Below are 23189 nucleotides of genomic sequence, written 5' to 3' on the forward strand. Positions count from 1 at the left end.
TGCACGGTAGGGTTTAAACTAGAGCTGGAGGGGGATGGCAACCAGAGTGCCAGAACAGTTAGTGGAGAGGTTGTGGAGGCAGATGTTGGTAAGTCCTCATATAAAGTCAGAAATCAAAAGAGAGAGCATGGCGTGACAGGTGTCCGAACTGTGTACATTTCAATGCAAGAAGTATCAGAAAAGGCAGATTAGCTCAAGGTATGAATCAACATCTGGAATTATGATATTGTAGCCATTAGTGAGACTTGGCTGCAGGAGGTACGGGATTGGCATCTCAATATTCTGGGGTTAGATATGACAGAGTGGGAGTAAATAAAGGAAGAAGGGTGGCATTACTAGTCGTTAAATGTCAAGGCACTGCTCCATCAGGACAGACTGGAGAATTTAACTCGAAGCAAGTTGGGTGGATCTGAGAAATAAGAAAACTATGACCACATTAATGGGGCTGTATTACAGATCACCCAACAGTGTGAGGGATTTAAAGGATCAAATTTGTAAAGGGATCACCCACTGTTGTAAGAAATATAAAGTTATTGTAGCAGGTGATTTTAACTTTCCACATATTGACTGGGAATCCCATACTGTAAAAGGACTAGATGGGATAGAGTTTGTCGAACGTGTTCAGGAAAGTTTCCTTCATCAGTACGTAGAAGTCCCAATGAGAGAGCGTGTGATACTGGATCTGCTGTTAGGAAATGAGACAGAGCAGGTGACAGTGTTTGTGTAGGAGAACACATTGCATCCAGTGATCACAATGCCATTAGTTCAGAGTAAATATGTAAAGAGATAGGTCTGGTTCACGGGTTGAGATTTTAAACTGCAGAAAAGCCAATTTGGATTCTATCAGAAATGATCTGGCAAGTGTAGATTGGGATAAGCTGTTTTATGGCAAAGGTGTACTTGGAAAGTGGGAAGCCTTCAGAAATGAAATTTTGAGAGTACAATGCTTCTATGTACCTGTCAGAATAAAAAAAATAAAGATAAAAAGTGTAGGGAATCTTGATTTTCAAGATATATTGAAGCCCTGGTTAAGAGAAAAAGGGAGGTGTATAGCAGGTATAGACAGGTGAGAACAAATAAGGTGCTTATGAAGTATATGAAATGCCAGAGAACAGTTAAGAAAGAAATCAAGAGGGCTAATAGAAGGCATGAAGTTGCCCTAGCTGTCAAGGTGAAGGAGAATCCTAAGGGATTCTACAGATATGTTAAGAGCAAAAGGATTGCAAGGAGCAAAACTGGTTCTCTGGAAAGCCAAAATGGTAATCCATGTGTGGAGTCAAAACAGATGGGGAGATCTTAAATGCATTCTCTGCATCTGTGTTTGCTCAGGAAATGGATACAGAGTTTGTAGAAGTGAGGCAAAGTGGAATCAAATTCATGGACCCTGTACAGATTACAGAGGAGGTGGTGTTTGCTACCCTGAGGCAAATCAGAGTGAGTAAATCCCCAGGGCCTAACAAGGTGTTCCCTCGGACGCGACGGAAAGCAAGGCAGTATAGGTTCTCTACGTGGACTTTAAGGCATTTGACAAAGTCTCGCATGGGAGGTGGTAAATTGGATTAGACGTTGGCTTCATGGGAGAAGCAAGAGAATGGTAGTAGATGGTTGTTTCTCTGGAGGCCAATGGTGTGCCGCTGGGGTCAGTGCTGGGTCCATTGTTGTTTGTCATCTATATCAATGATCTAGATGGTAATGTGGTTAACTGGATCAGCAAATTTGCAGATATCACCAAGATTGGAGGTGCAGTGGACAATAAGGAAGGCTATCATGACTTGCAGAGGGATCTGCATCAGCTGGAAAAATTGGCTGAAAAATGCCAGATGAAACTTAATGCAAACAAGTGGGGTGTAGTAGAACAAAGGGATCTAGGAATACAGGTGTAAAATTTGTTGAAAGTGGTGTCACAGGTAGGTAGCATTGTAAAGAAAGCTTTTGGCACATTGGCCTTCATAAATCATTGTACTGAGTATAGAAAATGAGATGTGTTGAAATTGAATAAGGTGTTAATTTGGAGTATTGTGTACAGTTTTGGTCAGCTTCCTATAGGAAAGAATTAAACAAGGTTGATTGCAGAAAAAAATTTACAAGAATATTGTTGGGTCTGGAAGACCTGAGTTATAAGGAAAGATTTAATAGGTTGTGACTGTATTCTTTAAAATATAGAAAATTGAGAGGAGAATTGATAGAGATATACAAAATTATGAGGAGTATAGATAGGGTAAATGCACACAGGTATTTTGCAGTGAGGTTGAGTGGGACTACAACCATAGGTCATGGGTTAAGGGTGAAAGGTGAGATGTTTAAGGGGAACACGATAGGAAACCTCTTCACTCAAAGGTCATGAGAGTGTGGAATGAGCTACCAGCACAAGTGGTCCATGTGGGATCAATTTGAACATTTAAGAGAAGTTTTGGTAGGTACATGGATAGGGATATGGAGGGGTATGATCCCGGTGCAGGTCAATGGGAGTAGGCAGATTAAATAGTTTTAGCATGGACTAGTTTGGCTGAAGGGTCTGTTTCTTTGTTGTTCATCTCCATGACTCGTGGCTCTTGAACTCAATCCCTCAACTAATGAAAGCCAACACAACATGTGAATTCTTAACAACCCAATCAACTTGTTTGCAGCTTTGAGGGATCTATGGATGTGGATCCCAAGATCCCCCTGTTCTTTCACACTGCCAAAAATCATACCATTAACCCTGTAGTCTGCCTTCAAATTGGACCTTGCACTTCATACTTTTCCAGGTTCAAATCCAACTGTCTCTTCTCAGACCAGTTCTGCATTCTTTCAATGCCCCATTATAATCTACGACAATCTTCAACGGTATCCACAACTCCACCAATCTTCATGTCATTTGCAAACTAATTAATCCATTTCCTAATCAAAGTCATTTATAAAAAAAAAATATCACAAAGAGCAGGGGTCCCAGAAAAGATCCCTGCAGTTACACTGCTCATTGACCTCCAGGTAGAATGCTCTCCATTTGCTATTACCCTCTCAAGTCAATTATGAATTCAAACAGCCAAGTTTGCCTGGATCCTATGCCTCATAGCTTTCTGAATGTGTCTACCATGGAACCTTATCATGCGTCTAACTAAAATCCATGTACGCCATATCCAGTGCTCTACCTTTAAATGCATTTTGCCACATCCTCAAAGAATTCATTCAGACTCGTGAGGCATGATTTGCCCCTTACAAAGCTATGCTGACTATCCTTAATCAGACTGTTTTTCCAAATGCTCGTAAATCCTATCTCTAAAAATTTTCTCCAATAACTTGCCCACGACTGAAGAAAGACTCGCTGGTCTTTATTTCCCAGTGTTATCCCTATACTTTCTTAACGGAATAGTATTCACCACCCTCCAGTCTTCTAGCACCACACCTGTGGCCAGTGATGAGGCTTATACCAGAAAACCAGGTATGATTTGCAGAGGGCTACTTCAAGGGCGAAGAGACAATTCCGAACAAGGTTGAAGGTGACATTGGATGCACAGCAACTCTGGCAGAGTCTGCAAGACATTACTTCCTACAAAGCAAAACCCAGTAGCATGAATGGCAGCGATGCTTCACTACCAGATGAACTCAACACCTTCTATGCACACTTTGAAAGGGAGAACACAACTACAGGTGTGAAGATCACTGCTGCACCGAATGACCCTGTGACCTCTGTCACAGAGGTCAATGTTAGGCTGTCTTTAAAGAGAGTGAACCCTCTCAAGGTTTAGGTCCTGATGGAGTATCTGGTAAGACTCTGAAAATCTGTATCAACCAACTAGCGGAAGTACTCAAGGATATTTTCAACCTCTTACTGCTTCGGGTGGAAGTTCCCACTTCATTCAAAAAGGCAACAATAATACCAGTGCCTAAGAAGAATAATGTGGGCTACCTTAATGACTATCGCCTGGTAGCACTCATATTGACAGTGATGAAATGCTTTGAGAGGTTGGTCATGACTAGACGGAATTCCTGCCTCAGCAAGGACTTGGACCCATTGCAATTTGCCTATCACCACAATAGGTCAATATCACTCTCCACACGGCTTTAGACCACCTGGACAACACAAACACCTACGTCATGTTGCTGTTCATCGACTAAAACTCAGCATTTAATACCATCATTCCCACAATTCTGATTGAGAAGTTGCAGAACCTGGGCCTCTGTACCTCCCTTTGCAATTGGATCCTCAACTTTCTAACCAGAAGACCACAATCTGTGAGGATTGGTGTTAGCATATCCTCCTCGCTGAAAATCAACACTGGCACACCTCAGGGGTGTGTGCTTAGCCCACTGCTCTACTCTCTCTATACAGATGACTGTGTGACTAGGCATAGCTCAAATACCATCTATAAATTTGCTGACGATACAACCATTGTTGGTAGAATCTCAGGTGGTGACGATAAGGGCGTACAGGAGTGAGATATGCCTACTATCGGAGTGATGCCGCAGCAGCAACCTGGCTCTCAATGTCAGTAAGAGGAGAGAGCTGATTGTGAACTTCAGGAAGGGTAAGACGAAGGAACACATACCAATCCTCATAGGGGGATCAGAAGTGGAGAGAGTGAGCAGCTTCAAGTTCCTGGGTGATCAAGATCTCTGAGGATCTAACCTGGTCCCAACATATCGATGTAGTTATAAAGAAGGCAGGACAGCAGCTATACTTCATTAGGAGCTTGAAGAGATTTAGTATGTCAACAAATAACCCTCAGAAACTTCTATAGTTGTACCGTGGAGAGCATTCTGACAGGCTGCCTCACTGTCTGGTATGGAGAGACTGCTGTCCAGGAGCGAAAGAAGCTGCAGAAGGTTGTAAATCTAATCAGCTCCATCTTGGGTACTAGCTTACAAAGTACCCAGGACATCTTCAGGGGGCAGTGTCTCAGAAAGGCAGCATCCGTTATTAAGGACCTCCAGCACCCAGGGCATGCCCTTTTCTCACTCTCACCATCAGGCAGGAGATACAGAAGCCTGAAGGCGCACACTCAGCGATTCAGGAACAGCTTCTTCCCCTCTGCCATCCAATTCCTAAATGGACATTGAATCTTTAGACACCATCTCAATTATTTTTATTTTTTTTTTTTTAAAAATATATAGTGTTTCTGTTTTTGCACATTTTTTCTAATTCTATTCAATATACATATACCATAATTGATTTGCTTATTTATTATTATTTTAAAAATTTATTATTATTATTTTTTTCTCTGCTAGATTATGTATTGCATTGAACTGCTGCTGCTAAGTGAACAAATTTCACGTCACATGCCGGTGATGATAAACCTGATTCTAGTTCTGAAGATCATCCCAAAGGCACAGCAGTCTCTGCCCTCACTTCCTGGGGTGTACCTGTACGGCACTGGGGACTGATGTTTTTCAAATGTTCTATCAACATGTTCTAGTATATGAACCTGTTTTATCCTGACCTTACAAATGTCAAGGTCTCTCTCACTGCTGAAGGAAGGTATTCATTAAGAGCACCCTCCCCCCACCTCTTCTGACTCCAGACACATTTCCTCTTCTATCCTTGATCAGTCCTACTCTCACTGTAGTCATTCTCTTGTTCCTCACATACTGTTCATGTAGAAAGTCTTGGGTTTTCATTAATCCTACTCACCAAGGCTGCCTTATGCCCCCATCTAGCTCTCCTAACTCCATTCTTCAGCTCCTTCCTGGCTTCCTTGTATCCTCTATAGAGATTGTCTGATCCTTACTTCCTCAGTCTCACCACACATTACATCTACTTGTAAACCAACTGCCCCAATTTCTGACCTGTCACTCAGGTTCTCATCTCCCTGCCAAACTAGTTTAAACCCTTCCCCAGCAGTTCCAGCAAACCTGCCCACAAGGACAAGGATATTGGTCCCCCTTGAGTTCAGGTGCAACCCGTCCTATTTTTGTACAGGCCATACCCTTCCCAGAAGAGACCCTAATTATCCACAAATCAGAACCCTTGCCCTCTGCAGCAATTTTTCAACTACACATTCATGTGCCAAATCCTGTTATTCTTACCTTCACTGCAACTTGGCACAGGCAGCAATCCAGAGATTACTACCTGTTGAGGTCCTGTTTTTCAGCTTCCTCCCTAGCTCCCTCTATTCTGTATTCAGATCCTCATCCCTTTTCCTACCAATGTCATTGGATACAATATATACCATGGCTTCTAGCTGGCCCTTCTTTTTAGAATGCTGTGGATATGATCTGAGATGCCCTTAACCATGGTACTTGAGAGTCAGTATGCCACCTGAGTGTCTCATTCATGTTCACAGAATCTCCTGTCTTCTCCCCTAGCTATTGAATCCCCTATCACTACTGCACTTCTCTTCAATCTCCCCCTTTCCCTTCTGAGCCACAGAGCCAGAGTCAGTGCCAAAGACCTGGTCACTCTGGCTTTTCCCTGACAGGTTGGTTCCCTCCCCCCAAAAGTATCCAAAGTGACATACCTGTTATTGAGGGCAACAGCCACAGGGGTACTCTGCACTATCTGTTGATTCTCCTTTGCTCTCCTGACAATTCCCCAGCTAGCCGCCTCCTGCAACTTAGGGGTGAATGACTTCCTGTGGCTCCTATCTATCATCTCCTCATTCTCCCATATGAGCCAAAAGTCATCCAGCTGCAGTTTCTGTTTGTGAGGATTAGTTATCAGGGAGACTGGAGATCTCCCAATGTTCCCACATCTGACATGAAGAACACACTATTAATCCAAGACCCATACTCACTATACTACCATGCAAAGATGAAAGGAAACTTACCAGAAAGCTTCTTTAACTTCTGACTCCCCTTGCCAAAGTTTCAAGCCATTCTAATTCTGTACTATTACCACAATGGCCACTCCCATAATGGCTGCTCTGCTTAAACCGAGCCTCTTTTTATTGGCCTTTGCCAAGTGTCTAATTACCCAATGATCTCAAGAGCACCAAATAACCTAACTGGTCCTGTTGGCATTTTTAATAATCGTGCTGAAAATCCATAGGCCAACGGCTGTGTCAACGCCAAAGAGCGCTGAATGATTGGAAGTTATTCACAGGTAACCATAGGTAAAGCAAGCAAGAGGGAAGGTAACTATATGTTGTTCTTCTGTGCAAGAGAAAGAGTATGAAATGGACTCACTAGAATTATATGGTGATCTAGCATCTGTAGAATCTCTTGTGTTAGTAAATTCACAGTGCCAACTCTCATACACTTTCTCATACACTGGAATTTACTCAATCGTTGCATCCCACTGAATTTACTTAACTCTTCCCCATTTACTGGTAACCATCTTTAATTACCAAACTTCCTTTTCCTTTCCCATCCACCAAAGAGTGATGTGTCAGAGCCATTTAAGTTTTGACATTCAGTAAAAAAAAACAGGTGAAATTTGGCAGCTTAAATAATGTAGTGCTGCATCAGTACCCATTTGGGAAATGTCAGTCTGGTGCTTTATATTTGAAAATCTGTAATGGGCTATGGATCCATAATCCTTTGATTTAGAAACAAGAGCATTACCCAATGAGTCACAGCTGAAAATAATGAAAATTACTACCAATATAATTGAATGGAAATCACATAGAAAGAGGTGGTATCCCTATAGATAGTGACTTCAACACAAGCACTGATTGCACCTAATTTTATTTTACTTAAGCTACATTTTTATGATATGAGTTAATTCTCCTCATACTACCTATCACCTGTAGCCTAAAGAGAGGCTATACGTGTCTAATAGTAGAGTAGCTCCATACGTGGGGAAGCTATGCTGAAGTTCATTGATTCTCAAGTTACATTTATTCCACCCCACTCCTTTTTCACAAACTCCATTAACCTCCAAGATATTCATATTCCTCCATTTGTGTTTCTTGCCCATGTCGAAATTTAATTGCTCCTCCACTGCGGGAGTGGGGGTGGGTCCATTCCTTCAGATGCCTGAGCCCAAGGCTCTTACATCCCCGTCTTAAGTTTCTTTGCCCCTATACCTCCCTCTTCTTTAAGATTCTCTTCTTTTGACCAGTTTTTGTTATTTGCCTGCATCTATGCATATATGTGGTATTTTTATATGAAAGTACTGCTGTGAAGCACTTGGAAAATGTTAGTTATATTAAAGGTTTAATATAAATGGATATATGGTAACATGGTAGAAAATATAATATCATCACAGAAATGACGATATAGCTTGGGGCGTCAAAGTTCGGAGTTCAATTCCAACGTCCGCAATCCAAAGACGTACTGTTCAGTAGGTTAATTGGTCATTGTAAATTGTCCTGTGATTAGGCTGAGGTTAAATAGGTGAGTTGCTGGGCGGCACGGCTGAGTAAGGTGGAAGGCACTATATCTGTAAATAAATAAAAATATTCTCTAGATTTACACTCACATTCTGATCCAAAATTAACAGAGGCTTGGACCAAATGAGGAATATGTTGTAACTGTGATTTAACATTTTGTATGAAATAACAGATTGATTTATTCTTTCACAAAGAAAACTGCAATTACAACAGCTTCCTGGACACAGAACAAGGACAAAAGTTTGCAAAAGTGTTTTCTCACATCCGGCTGCAATACATCATCAACGACCTGACATCTGCTAAAATTATTGAGCGGGACATGATTATCTCTTCAGGTGAGTAGTGTTGTTTACATAACATGATCCTCTTAGTTTCTATCTGAAGACATTTGTCACCTTAGCACTGACCAGAATAGAAACATTTAAGTAGTTTTCTCAACCGGTATGCCTGGAGTTTACATTTAGAAAATGTTAATATGTTTATGTTTATAGAAATGACTATTAATGACTGCAGTTGGTTTTGTACGAATGATTTATGTTCTGTATCTGTACTCCATTGAATGTATCTAGCTAGAGAAACAAGCCAACTTTTACCCAGAAACTTTCTGATGGTTTGTTAGATCAGTGCACTGACTCTGTACTGTAGTGCTATTGAAGTGGACACCACTATAAATCTAGTTCTTCTGTCAAAATACTGCCAAGAACAATGGTGTAAATGCTCTGTCTGTAAATTGTTCTCACATGGCTTTGTACACTAGTAACATCCTGGTGCTGATGAGTGAATAAAACCTCTTGTATGTTTCTTTCAACACACATAAAAATTGCTGGTGAATGCAGCAGGCCAGGCAGCATCTCTAGCAAGAGGTGCAGATGATGTTTTGGGCCAAGTCCCTTCGTCAGGACTAACTGAAGGAAGAGCTAGTAAGAGATTTGAGAGGGGGAGGGGGAGATCCAAAATGATAGGAGAAGACGGGGGATGGAGCCAAGAGCTGGACAGTTGATTGGCAAAAGGGATATGAGAGAATCATGGGACAGGAGGCCGAGGGAGAAAGAAAAGTGGGAGGAGGGGAAGCCCAGAGGATGGGCAAGGAGTATAGTGAGAAGGACAGAGGGAGAAAAAGGAGAGAGCGAAAAAGAATGTGTGTATATAAATAAATAACGGATGGAGTACAAGGGGTAGGTGGGGCATTAGCGGAAGTTTGAGAAGTCAATGTTCATGCCATCAGGTTGGAGGCTACCCAGACGGAATATAAGGTGTTGTTCCTCCAACCTGAGTGTGGCTTCATCTGTACAGTAGAGGAAGCTGTGGATAGACATAGCAGAATGGGAATGGGATGTGGAATTAAAATGTGTGGCCACTGCTTTCTCTGGCGGACAGAGTGTAGGTGTTCAGCGAAACAGTCTCCCAGTCTGCATCGGGTCTCACCAATATATAGAAGGCCGCATTGGGAGCACCGGACGCAGTATATCACCCCAGCCGACTCACAGGTGAAGTGTCGCCTCACCTGGAAGGACTGTCTGGGGCCCTGAATGGTAGTGAGGGAGGAAGTGTAAGGGCATGTGTAGCACTTGTTCCACTTGCAAGGATAAGTGCTGGGAGGAATGGGGGGTACAAATGGACAAGGAAGTCGCGTAGGGAGTGATCCCTGTAGAAAGTAGAGAGAGGGTGGGAGGGAAAGATGTGCTTAGTAGTGGGATCCCGTTGGAGGTGGTGGAAGTTACGGACAATTATATGTTGTTTCCTCTCTCTCCTTTTTCTCCCTCTGTCCCTCTCACCATTTACCCCTTGCCCATCCTCTGGGCTCCCCCCCCCTTTTTCTTTCTCCCTTGGCATCCTGTCCCATCATTCTCTCATATCTCCTTTGCCAATCAACTGTCCAGCTCTTGGTTCTATCCCTCCACCTCCTGTCTTCTCCTATCATTTCGGATCTCCCCCTCTCCTTCCCACTTTCAAATCTCTTACTAGCTGTTCTTTCAGTTAGTCCTGACGAAGGGTCTCGGCATGAAATGTCGACTGTACTTCTTCCTTGAGATGCTGCCTGGCCTGCTGTGTCCACCAGCAACTTTTACGTGTGTTGCTTGAATTTCCAGCATCTGCAGTTTTCCTCATGTATGTTTCTTTTCTTTTTTTAATAATACAAAAGATAGCTGCCATTGGATTGGAAGTTAATGAAAGAGATATACTTGCCCAGGCTATTTTTATTTCTTGTTGAATTGACTTAAAGCTTGTACTCAGTGTTTCTTGCTGGGATTTTTCCTAAAGAGGCCTGCACGCTTCAGAGATTTTCGGTGCTTGTTTGTTGGCCCATACAATATGTTTTTGAAGGCTGTTGTATCCCTGTTCTCCAGGGGCTTTCATTTCCAGAAAGATGTGAACTTCGAAGAACATAGATCAGTACAACACAGGAGCAGTCTTAGACCATATCAACCATAATATCAATTTAGACTAAACTCGTCTACATGCACATGATCAATATTCCTCTATTCTCTGCAAGTTCATGTGACGGTCTAAATGCTGCCTTTTGTAGGTTGTCAGCTGTAGTCCAGGTGAATTCAAGGGATGGGTGGAAGTTGATGGCAAAGGTGATAAAATTGACAAGATGTGTCCCATCTATTCAGTACTACTGAATGAATATTTAGCATTTTCCTTAACACTCACTCTGCTGATGTGGGTGGGATGTTCCTGGTGCCGCTGGTTCCTCCTTGTTCGGTGTTCATGGCTAGATGTGGTAGACTGCACAATTTGAGTCTGATGTGTTTGTCCTGAAATCGCTTAACTGTCTCGATTGCATAGCAATGTCATAACACCCTCATTAAAAATAACAATTAATAAAACTCTTTAGCCAGCCCATAACCAAGTCTTGACCTGTACCCACTGCCATTTGATCATACTGTATACCCACAGAGCTGATTGTGATCTCCTCCCACTTCCGTCCCCAAACTCCCACAACCTGACCTTGGATTCCTGTCCAATATGACATCTAACTTCTAGAACCCTGGAACAAACAGAGGAAAGGCCTTGAGCCTCATGAAATGTTGCAGCTGCAGCCAGTTATGTAAAATGTATTGCCCTGTTGTCTATCACTCATTTAAAGTAGCTTACCCAAAGAAAAGAGTTTTCATAAGACATAGGAACAGAATTAGGCATTTGGCCCATTGAGTCTGCTCTGCCATTCAATCATGGCTGATCCTTTTTTTCCCCTTCTCAGCCCAACCTCCCAGCCTTCTCCCTGTAACCTTTGAGCTGTGTCCAATTAAGAACCTACCAATCTCTGTCTTAAATGTACCCAACGACCTGCCCTCCACAGCTGTCTGTGGTAACAAATTCCACAAATTCACCACCCTCTGGCTAAAGAAATTTCTCCACATCTCTGTTTTAAATGGACGCCCCTCTATCCTGAGGCTGTGCCCTCTTGTCCTAGACTCCCCCACCATGGGAAACATCCTTTCCACATCTACTCTGTCTAGGCATTCGAAAGGTTTCAATGAGATCTCCCCTCACCCTTCTAAATTCCAGTGAGTACAGATACAAAGCCATCAAATGTTCCTCATAGGATAACCCTTTCATTCCTGGAATCATCCTTATGAACCCCCTCTGAACTCTCTCCAATGCCAGCACATCTTTTCTTAGATGAGGAGCTCAAAACTGTTCACAGTACTCAAGGTAAGACCTCACCAATGCCTTAAAAAGCCTCAGCATCACATCCCTACTCTTGTGTTCTAAACCTCTTGAAATGAATGCTAACATTGCATTTGCCTTCCTCACCACCAACTCTATCTGCAAGTTAACCTTTAGGATGTTCTGGACGAGGACTCCCAAGTCCCTTTACATTTCAGATTTTCAGATTTTCTCCCAGTTTAGAAAATAGTCTGCACATCTATTTCTACTACCGGTGCATGACTATGTATTTTCCAACTTTGTATTTCACTTGCCACCCTCTTGCCTATTCTCCTAATCTAAGTCCTTCTGCAGTCTACTTTTTTCTTCAAAATTATCTGCTCCTCTACCAGTCTTCATATAATTTGCAAACTTGGTAACAAAGCCATTTATTCCACTCTAAACCATAGACAGCATTAAAGAAGTGGTCACTAGCAGCCAACCAGAAAAGGATCCTTTTATTCCCACTTGCTGCCCCCTACTAATCAGTCAATGCACTTACCATGTTAGTAGCTTTCCTGTAATACCATGGACTCTTAACTTGGTAAGCAGCCTCATGTGTGGCACCTTGACAGAGGTGTTCTGAAAGTCCAAATATACAACATCCACTGCATACACTTCAGCTATCCTATGAGTAATCAAGGAATCCCAACAAGTTCATCAGGCAAGATTTTCCCTTAAGGAAAGGAAACCATGCTGACCTTGTCCCATCTTGTCCTGTCTCACCAAGCACTTCATAACCTCATCCTTAACTGTCTCCAACATGTTACCAACTACAGAGGTCAGACTAACTGGTCTATAATTTCCTTTATACTGTCTTCCTCCTTTCTTAAAGAATGGAGTGACGTTTGCAATTTTCCAGTTCTCTAGCACCGTGCTGGAGTCCAATGATTTTTGAAAGACCATTACTAATGCTTTCACAATCTCTACTGCTACCTCTTTCAGAACCCTAGGGTGAAGTTCATCTGGTCTGGATGTCTTATGTATCCTGAAGTCTTTAAGTTTTTTGAGCACCTTCTCTCTTGTAATAATGACTGCACTTACTTTTCTTCCCTCACACCCTTCAACTGCTGGCACACTGCTAAGTGGTTCATCTGCCAAACATACTTGAAAAAGCTTTTACTGTTCACTTTGATATTGTTTGCTAGCCTGCTTTCATATTTGATCTTTTCCCTCCTAATGAATCTTCTAGTTGCTCTCCGTAGGCTTTTAAAAGCTTCCCAATTCTCTGTCTTCCCGCTAATTTTTACTTTGTTGTATGCCCTCTGTATGGCTTTTACATCAGCTTTGACTTCCTTTGTCAGCCACAGTTACTCTATTTTACCATTTGAGCATTTTTTTTCCCACTCACGCTATTGCTGCTCTGCTGTCATCCCTTTGGGCATCTACTTCCAGTTTACCGTGGCCAACTCCTCTGTCATACCGGTGTAATTTCCTTCACTCCACTGAAATAATGCTACGTCAGACTGTATTTCTCCCTATCAAATTTCAAGTCAAACTCAATCATGTTGTGGTCTGCTAAGGGTTCTTTTACCTTAAGCTTCCTAATCACCATCGGTTAATTACATAACACCCAATCCAGTATAACTGATTCCCTAGTAGGCTCAATGACGAACTGCTCTAAAAAGCCATCTCGTAGGCATTTAACAAACTCGCTCCCTAGAGATCCATTTCCAACCTGATTTTCCCCAATCGAAATGCATGTTGAAATCTCCCATGACTATCGTAACATTGCCCTTTTGACATGCCTTTTCAATTTCCTATTCTAATCTGTAGTCCATGTCCGAGCTACTGTTGGAAAGCCTGTATATAACTGCCATCAGGGTCCTTTTACCCTTAGTTTCTTAACCTAACCCTTAAGGATTCAACATCTTCCAATCCTATGTCACAACTTTCTACTGATTTGATGCCATTCTTTACCAGCAGAGCCACACTGCTGACCTTCCTATCCCTCCAATACAATATGTAACCTTGGACATTCAGCTCTCAACTACAACCATCCTTCAGCCACGATTCAGTGATGGCCACAACATCATACCTGACTATCTGTAATAGTGCAACAAGATCATCCACCTTATTTCTAGTGCTCCATGCATTGAGATATAATACTTTGAGTGCTGCATTTGCTACCATTTTTGATTCTGCATCCCTATTGACTGATACTCACCCTGCTGGCTGCAATTATGTCCTATCATCTGCCTGCCCTTCCTGACAGTCTGACTGCAACCCATTTTTGCTTTTTTACCATCCATACTATCCTGAGTCTCTCTACTCCAGTTTTTACCCCCCACCAAATTAGTTTAAATCCTCCTCAACAGCTCTAATACACCTGCGCGCAAGAATATTGGTTCCCCTTGGGTTCAGGTACCTGTCACATTTTTAACAGGTCATACCTCCCACAGAAGAGATCTCAATGATCCAAGGACCTGAAGCCCTGCCCCGGCACCAGTTTCCCAGCCACGCATTGATTTGCCAAATCATTCTGTTTTTACCTTCATTGGCACGTGGCACAGGCAGCAATCCAGAAATTACTATCTGGGAGGTCTTGCTTCTCCTCTTTCTACCTGGTCCTGCTTCTCCTTTTTCTACCTAACTCTAAATTCTCTTTTCAGGACCTCTTTGTTTTTCCTGCCAATGTCATTGGTACCATTATGTACCAAGACATTCGGCTGCTCTCCTTCGCTCTCCAAAATGTTGTGGACGCGATCAGAGACATCCTTGATTCTGGCACCTGGGAGGCAACATACCTTTCAGGTGTCCCATTCATATCCACAAAATCTCCTGTCTGTTCCCCTAACTATTGAGCCCCCCATCACAACCGCTCCCCTCTTCTCCCTGTTTCCTTTCTGCACCACGGACCCATACTCAGTGTGAGTAACCTGGTCTCTGTGGCATTCCCCTGGGAGCTCATCCCCCGCAACAGTATCCAAAATGATACACTTATTATTGAGGGGAATGGCCACAGGAGTGCTCTGTGCTAGCTGCCCATTCACATTTCCATTTCTCCTGACAGTCACCCTGCTACTCTTCTCTTGCAGCTTCGGGTGACTACTTCTCTGTAACTCGGATCGATTATCTCCTCACTCTCCCGTACAAGCTGAAGGTCATCCAGCTGCTCCTCCAGATCCCTAACACTGTCTTCAATGAGCTGTAGCCAGATGCCCTTCACGCATATCTAGTTCCCTTGGAGACTCTGGGTCTTCCAGGACTCCAACATCTGGCATGAAGATCACACAGTTACCATTTACTACATTAGGTACAGCAAGAGAAAAAGGGAACCTTAACGAATACTTGCCCAGAGTCAGCACCTCTTTCAAGCCGAAGTTTCCTTTGAGCCAACTCTCCTACTCTCACCAGTGGCTTACTCCCAACAATGGCTGCCCCACTTGTCCCTTCTGTACTTTTAAACCACTTTGACCTATGAGAAACCTTGTTGCTGTGGCCTGCTCCTACTGCTGATTAGGCCGTTGGAATGAGTCTGAATGCCTGCAAAACTCTCTCTTTAAACAAGCTTCAACAACCTGCAAGAAAACCCGTTGTCGTGGCCTGTTCCTGCTGCTGGTTGAGCTGTTGGAGTCAATTTTCCAGGTGTTTGTCACGTGCATGTTAGACATTTAAATAAATCATTATTACAGTAATTAGTATGGATTACTGAAGTGTAGATAGAAATAACACTTGAAAGTTGTGGTTTGGTTAGCCATGATAAATCCAAAGTAAAAATATTGCTGGATGTCTACCCGACAAACAGAAGTAACAATACTCCAGAGGTACAGTGCCTATAAAAAGTACTCACAAGTCTTCATGTTTTATTGTTTTACAACATTGAATCCCAGTGGACTTAATTTGGCTTTTATGACACTGACCAACAGAAAAGACTCTTGTGTCAGAATAAAAACAAATTTCAATAATTTGGTCAAAATTTATTACAATTGTTAAACACAAAATAATTGATTGCATAATTATTAACCCCCCTCAAGTCAGTATTCACCTTTGGCAGCAATTACAGCCTTCAGTTTGTGTAGATAGGTCTCTATCAGCTTTTCACATCTGGACACTGCAATTTTTCTCCATTCTTCTTTACAAAACTTCTCAAGCTCTGTCAGATTGCATGGGGATTGTGAGTGAACAGCTCTTTTCAAGCCCGGCTACCATTTCTCAATTGGATTGAGATCTGGATGCTGACTTGGCCACTCCCGGACATTAAGTTTGTTGTTTTTAAGCCATTCCTGTGTTGCTTTGGCTTTATGCTTGAGGTCATTGTCTTGCTGGAAAACAAATGTTCTCCCAAGTTGCAGTTTTCTTGCAGACTGCATCAGGTTTTCCTCCAGGATTTTCCTGTATTTTGCTGCATTCATTTTACCTTCTACCTTCACAGGCCTTCCAGGGCCTCCTGCAATGAAGCATCCCCACAACATGATGCAGCCACCACCATGTTTCACAGAGGAAATAGTGTGTTTTTGATGATGTGCAGTGTTTAGTCTGATGGCTAAAAAGCTCAATTTTGGTTTCATCAGACCATAGAGCCTTCTTCCAGTTGAACTTAGTGTCTCCCACATGCATTCTTGCAAACCCTGTCCAAGATTTCATGTGAGGTTTTTTCCCCCCAACAGTGGCTTTTTCTTTGCCATCTATATACTACTAAAACTTTCATGCTCTGTTTGTCTGTTTGTGATCTCCAATTAGCGCAAACGGTGCATTACAGCGGCACTTTTTTTTGGCTAAATTGAATTAAAATGCGCTAACTTACAGAATACAGGCAAAGCTCAGGGTTATGTATTCGTATAAAATTGCTCATCCGCAAAAATCAACTGGCTCCCTTTTAACCCGAGAGCCGATCCGCCATCATGGAAATCGGGACGCGACAGCCCAATGCATGCTCACGTCCAGCCTCAGCAGCGACACCTACTGGAGCAAAAGGTCAGAGCAGCTCTATTTCGAGGGGTCACATTCTGTTAATTACCATCAGCATGTGCAGGGTTAGGATGGATCTAACTGCCACCCATCAATAAGAGAAACTTAAATCTTATTGTAATGACGTACTTCGAGACACCCATAAAACCCTTTGCTGCAGTCAAAGGACAGCAGTGACTATATCACGTCCATTTAGGAGAGTGCTAACCACATCAACAAGAATAATCAGCATCCTTTGGTGTTACTGCTTCGTATCTTCTATCCAGCATTAGGGTAAAAACAAAAAGGTCAGCCTAATTATGCCACATGGAAAGGGAAGGGGGACATTATGGTCACGAGATGATGCCAAACATCGTTGGGAAGCGGCAAGGAGAAGGAGAGAACAAGAATCGGATGAGGCCAGGACCGCACGACTCCAGGATCAAAGAGTCAGGACAGAAAAAGATGAGAGAAGAAGAGACAGAGGAGAAGAGGCATGCACGTCTCCAAGATCAGAGACAAACAACAAATAGCAGAAGAGATGAAGAGACAGGAGATGGAAGGACTGCACCACATCTCCAGGATGACAATGAGAGGCACAAGGGTGGCAGATAAACCAGAAATGATGCCATCAAAAGTGTCCTTCGTTAAAAGAGGAGGAGCTATATTTGCTTTGCTATGCATCGTTCTTCTTTAATAAACTGAGATTTTCCACTTCAGTTTCCAAAGCAAAGCAATACCAATAGCATTCAGGAACATTTAATGTTCATTCTGGTCACATCAGACTGCACTACCCTTCTCTTAAAGGGTGCCCCAACAGGTCACCCCATTGCCTAGTTCTCCCATAAAGCTGTGACTGGTGAAGCACCCGAGCAACAGTTGTTGTATGCAAAGTCTCTCCCATCTTAGCCACTGAAATTTGTATCTTCTCCAGAGTTATGATAGGTCCCTTGCTGACCTCCCTCACTAGTTCCCTTTTTACACAGTCGCTCAGTTTTTGAGGAAGGCCTGATCTAGGTAGATTTACAGCTGTGCCAAATTCTTTCCTTTTCTTGAAGATTGCCTTAACTGTACTCCAAGGTATATTCAGTGACTTGGAAATTTACTTGTATGCACCTCCTGATTTGTACTTTTCAATAAACTTTTTGTGGAGTTGCTTGGAGTGTCCTTTTGTCTTCATGGTACAGTTTTTGCTAGGATACTGACCCACCAGCAGTTGGAACCTCCAGATACAGGTTTATTTTTACTACAATCAATTGAAACACCTTGATCTCACAGCCAATCTCCATTTAACTAATTATATGACTTCTAAAGCCAACTGGCTGCACCAGTGATGATTTGGTGTGTCATATTAAAGGGGGTGAATACTTATGCAATCAACCATTTTGTGTTTTATATTTGTAATTAATTTAGATCACTTTGTAGAGATCTGTTTTCACTTTGACACGAAAGAGTCTTTTCCTGTTAATTAGTGTCAAAAAAGCCAAATTAAATCCACTGATTCAATGTTGTAAAATAATAAAACAGGAAAACTTGCAAGGGGGTTGAATACTTTTTATAGCCACTGTATGTGAATCCATTTGACAATGACCGAGGGGAATTGTAAATACAGTTTTTATTTTGGGGTACTTAAAAAAAAAAGTCTTCTTACTGTAAGAGCTGCCAGACACATTCAAACAGTATCCAAAACATGATTCCCTATGGAATTGTTGCCAACTTAATCTTTTTTTTAATGTTAAACATGAGACAAATTTACCAATTGCTGAACTGCCAGAGAAAGTATTATGTATGATTTTTGCTGAGCGGTCCTGCATTAATATCTCACCACATGTCAACTGAATGCATGTTGGTGCTTCAGTGCAACAAGAACCGGTTTTCAGAACTGCTGTGGAGTGAGTGTAACATTCCTCTTTTTTTCAATCCTGCCTCTCCTAATATTGCTGAGCTGTGAAGTCTTTCCATGAATCTAACAACGAGTTCTGCTTCTCAGACTGGCTTGCCGCCGTATACAAGCAGCAGTGGTTTGCTATGCTGAGGACTGAGCAAGACAATGACCTTGGGTAGGTGGCCTGACTTTTTATCAAATAATGTTGTTACTTATCTTTTAAATCACAACTTTTGTGATAGCATGGGTTTTCATTTATTTGGCCAGGATTCAAAGAAAAAGCCACAACCTTAAAGTAGAACAATTAAACTGTATAAAGCTATTAATTCCACCATCCAGAGGACCTTCTTGGAAGCACCAACTGTACTCTTTGCCATAGAATAATACAACAACTCTTTCATGCTTTCCAGAGCAAATCCTTTTGGCCCGTGTTTCACCCATATCCCTCTAATTCAGGGGTTCCCGACCGTTTTTATGCCATGGACTCTTACCAGTAACCGAGACATCTGTGAACCCCAGGTTTAGAACCCCGCTCTAAATCTTTCCTATCAATCTACCTGTTTGAATGTATTCCAAATATTTTTTAGAATATAGGCAACTCCACAGCCAAGAATCATTTAATTTGAATAGACTCAAAGAGGCAACACACATAAAATGCTGGTGGAACGCAGCAGGCCAGACAGCAACCGTAGGAAGAAGCACAGTTGACGTTTCGGGCCTGTCCTGACGAAGGGTCTCGAAACATCAGCTGTGCTTCTTCCTTTGGATGCTGTCTGGCCTGCTGCATTCCACCAGCATTTTGTGTGTGTTGCTTGAATTTCCAGCATCTGCAGATTTCCTCGTGTTTGAGACTCAAAGAGGACCTGACTTGACCTTGTGTTTGGTACCAACAACAAAGAATGTACCTAGATTCCTTAAGGCTTAATTCATCTTGTACCAGTAGCTCATTGCAAACCTACTCTAAATCAGACCCAATCATGTTGAAGGGTCTTGGCCCGAAACATCAGCTGTACTCTTTTCCATTGATGCTGCCTGGCCTGCTAAATTCCTCCAGCATTTTGTATGTGTTGCCAGTCTCCAAGATTCCACTTTCTCAACTTCTATCCCCTTCTATCCTTCCCTCTCCTAAAGATTCTCTGCAACGGAACAATGAGTATGATATCAAATGCCACAGACTTCTTTGCTCAATGTGGAGGCTTATGGCATTGGGTACTTTGTCTATCTTCATCTCAGCACACCATCAAGGGCCTGGGACAAAATTGTCCTGGGCTACACCTACACAGTGGCACTTTAACACACATATTCACCTATTGCCATGATATGATCTTACCAAAGCTTTTCTATACTACAGTTAGACTTTCTTTCTACAGGAAGAGTTTAGGAGATTATGGGCCAAATGCTTGCCCATATTAAATGAGATTATGGCAAATGGGACTAAGCTGGATAAGCATCTTAGTCAGCATGGACCAATTGTGCTGAAGAGCCATACATAGAACATAGAAGTCTACAGCACATTACAGGCCCTTCAGCCCACAATGTTGTGCCATCCATGTAACCTACTCTAGAAACTGCCTAGGACTACCCAACCGCGAAGCCCTCTATTTTTCTAAGCTCCATGTACCTATCCAGGAGTCTCTTAAAAGACCCTATTGTATCTGCCTCCACCACTGCTGCTGACAGTGCATTCCACGGACCCACCACTCTCTGTGTGGAAAAACTTACCTCTGACATCCCCTGGGTACCTATTTCCAAGCACCTTAAAACTATGCCTCCTCGTGTTAGCAATTTCAGCCCTGGAAAAAAGCCCCTGGCTATCCACACTATCAATGTCCCTCATCATTTAATACACCTCTACCAGGTCACCTCTCATCCTCTGTTGCTCCAAAGAGAAAAGGCCAACTTCACTCAACCTGTTCTCATAAGGTACGTCCTCCAATCCAGGCAACATCCAGAAATAACAGGTTATTTCTTCAGTGGTTTGATTGGGGCACGACTGCACAAACGCGTGCACGTCAGCCAGTGAGAACAGTGAGAAGAGTTTAAAAGGAGACACCTTATAGAGCGGGAGGCAGAGTAGGAAGGCTTTGGCTCAACGGGGCTTTGGCGATAATGGGTCGAGGCGAGGTAGGTTGCCAATTTAGAATACAGACAGGAAGTATGTGTGTGAGGCTGGTTTTCTCTGCTCGATGTCAAATGTGAGAGGTCCGGGAGACTCCCAGCCTCCCGGACGGCCACATCTGCACCAGCTGCCAGGTCCATCAAGCTGCAGTTTTTTAGGAACCGTGTTAGGGAACTGGAGATGCAGCTTGATGACCTTTGTCTGATCAGGGAGAGTGAGGAGGTGAAAGAGAGGAGCTATAGGCAGGTGGTCACACCGGGGACTCGGGAGACAGATAAGTGGATAACAGTCAGGAGAGGGAAGGGCAGGGATCAGAGGCTAGAGAGCACCCCTGTGGCTGTACCCCTTGACAATAAGTACTCTTGCTTGAGTACTGTTGGGATCAGCCTACCTGGGGGAAGCAACAGTGGCCGCACCTCTGGCACAGAGTCTGGCCCTGTGGTTCAGAAGGGTAGGGAAAGGAAGAGGATGGCAGCAGTGATAGGGGACTCTATAGTTAGGGGGTCAAACAGGCGATTCTGTGGATGCAGGAACGAAGCACAGATAGTAGTTTGCCTCCCAGGTGCCAGGGTCTGGGATGTTTCTGATCGCATCCAAGATATCCTGAAGTGGGAAGGAGAACAGCCAGAGGTCGTGGTACGTATTGGTACCAACAACATAGGCAGGAAAAGGGAGGAGGTCCTGAAAGCCGATTACAGAGAGTTAGGAAGGAAGTTGAGAAGCAGGACCACAAAGGTAGTAATCTTGGGATTACTGCCTGTGCCACGTGATAGTGAGTATAGGAATAGAGTGAGGTGGAGGATAAATGCATGGCTGAGGGATTGGAGCAGGGGGCAGGGATTCAGATTTCTGGATCATTGGGACCTCTTTTAGGGCAGAAGTGACCTGTTCAAAAAGGATGGTTTGCACTTGAATGCCAGGGAGACCAATATCCTGGTGGAGAGGTTTGCTAAGGCTATTAGGGAGAGTTTAAACTAGAAATGCTGGGGGGTGGGAACTAAACTGAAGAGACAGAGGAAGAGGCGGTTGGCTTTCAAATAGAGAAAGCTTGTAGACAGTGCGAGAGGGAGGATAGGCAGGTGATGGAGAAGGGACGTGCTCAGACCGATGGTTTGAGGTGTGTCTATTTTAGTGCAAGGAGTATCATGAACAAAGCAGATGAGTTTAGAGCATGATCAGTATTTGGAGATATGTTGTGGCCATTACAGAGACTTGGATGGCTCAGGGGCAGGAATGATTACTTCAAATACCAGGCTTTGGATGTTTCAGAAAGGACAGGGAGGGGGGCAAAAGAGGTGGGGGTGTGGCACTGTTGATCAGAGATAGTGTCACGGCTGCAGAAAAGGAGGAAGACATGGAGGGATTGTCTATGGAGTCTCTGGGTGGAAGTTAGTAACAGGAAGGAGTCAATAACTCTACTGGGTGTCTTTTATAGACCACCCAATAGTAACAAGGATATCGAGGAGAAGATAGAGAGACAGACTCTGGAAAGGTGTAATAAAAACAGGGTTGGCATGGTGCGAGATTTTAACTTCCCAAATATGGATTGGCGTGTCCCTAGCGTGAGGGGTTTAGGTGGGGTAGAGTTTGTATGGTGTGTTCAAGAAGGTTTCTTGACACAATATGTAAATAAGCCTACAAGAGGAGAGACTGTACTTGATCTGGTATTGGGAAATGAACCTGGTCAGGTGTCAGATCTCTCAGTGGGACAGCATTTTGGAGATAGTGATCATAATTCTATCATCTGTACCATAGCACTGGAATAAGGGGAAATATGAGGCTATCAGGCAGGAACTTGGAAGCATAAATTGGAAACAGATGTTCTCAGGCAAATGTTCAGGGGATATTTGCGTGGATTTCTGCAAAGGTACACTCCAATGAGACAGGGAAAGAATGGTAGGGTACAGGAACCGTGATGTACAAAGGCTGCTGTAAATCCAGTCAAGAAGAAAAGTGCTTACGAAAGGTTCAAAAAGCTAGGTAATGATAGGGAGCTAGAAGATTATAAGGCTAGCAGGAAGAAGCTCAAGAAAGAAAATAGGAGAGCCAGAAGGGGCCATGAGAAGGCCTTGGTGGACAGGATTAAGGAAAACCCTAAGGCATTCTACAAGTATGTGAAGAGCAAGAAGATAAGACGTGAGAGAATAGGACCAATCAAGTTTGACAGTGGAAAAGTGTGTATGGAACCGGAGGAGATAAAGAGGTACTTAATGAGTACTTTGCTTCAGTATTCCCTATGGAAAAGGATCTTGGTGATTGTAGTGATGACTTACAGTGGACTGAAAAGCTTGAGCATGTAGATATTAAGAAAGAAGATGTACAGGAGCTTTTGGAAAGCATCAAGTTGAATAAGTCACCGGGACCAGACGAGATGTACCCCAGGCTA

At 43.0% G+C, this 23189-nt stretch overlaps 1 protein-coding gene across 4 annotated transcripts in view; it reads left to right on the forward strand.

The window, feature by feature from the left end:
• Nucleotides 1-23189, forward strand: part of gmcl1 (germ cell-less, spermatogenesis associated) — a 197581-nt gene that overhangs the window by 104308 nt on the left and 70084 nt on the right. For all 4 annotated transcript variants that reach the window (XM_072266824.1, XM_072266826.1, XM_072266828.1 and 1 more), the window contains exons 9-10: nucleotides 8447-8587; nucleotides 18790-18859. In XM_072266824.1, the coding sequence (XP_072122925.1) occupies nucleotides 8447-8587; nucleotides 18790-18859 (211 nt within the window). The remainder of the gene's footprint in view (nucleotides 1-8446; nucleotides 8588-18789; nucleotides 18860-23189) is intronic.

The sequence above is a fragment of the Mobula birostris genome, chromosome 8 (genome assembly GCF_030028105.1).
Source record: "Mobula birostris isolate sMobBir1 chromosome 8, sMobBir1.hap1, whole genome shotgun sequence".
NCBI lineage: Eukaryota > Metazoa > Chordata > Chondrichthyes > Myliobatiformes > Myliobatidae > Mobula > Mobula birostris.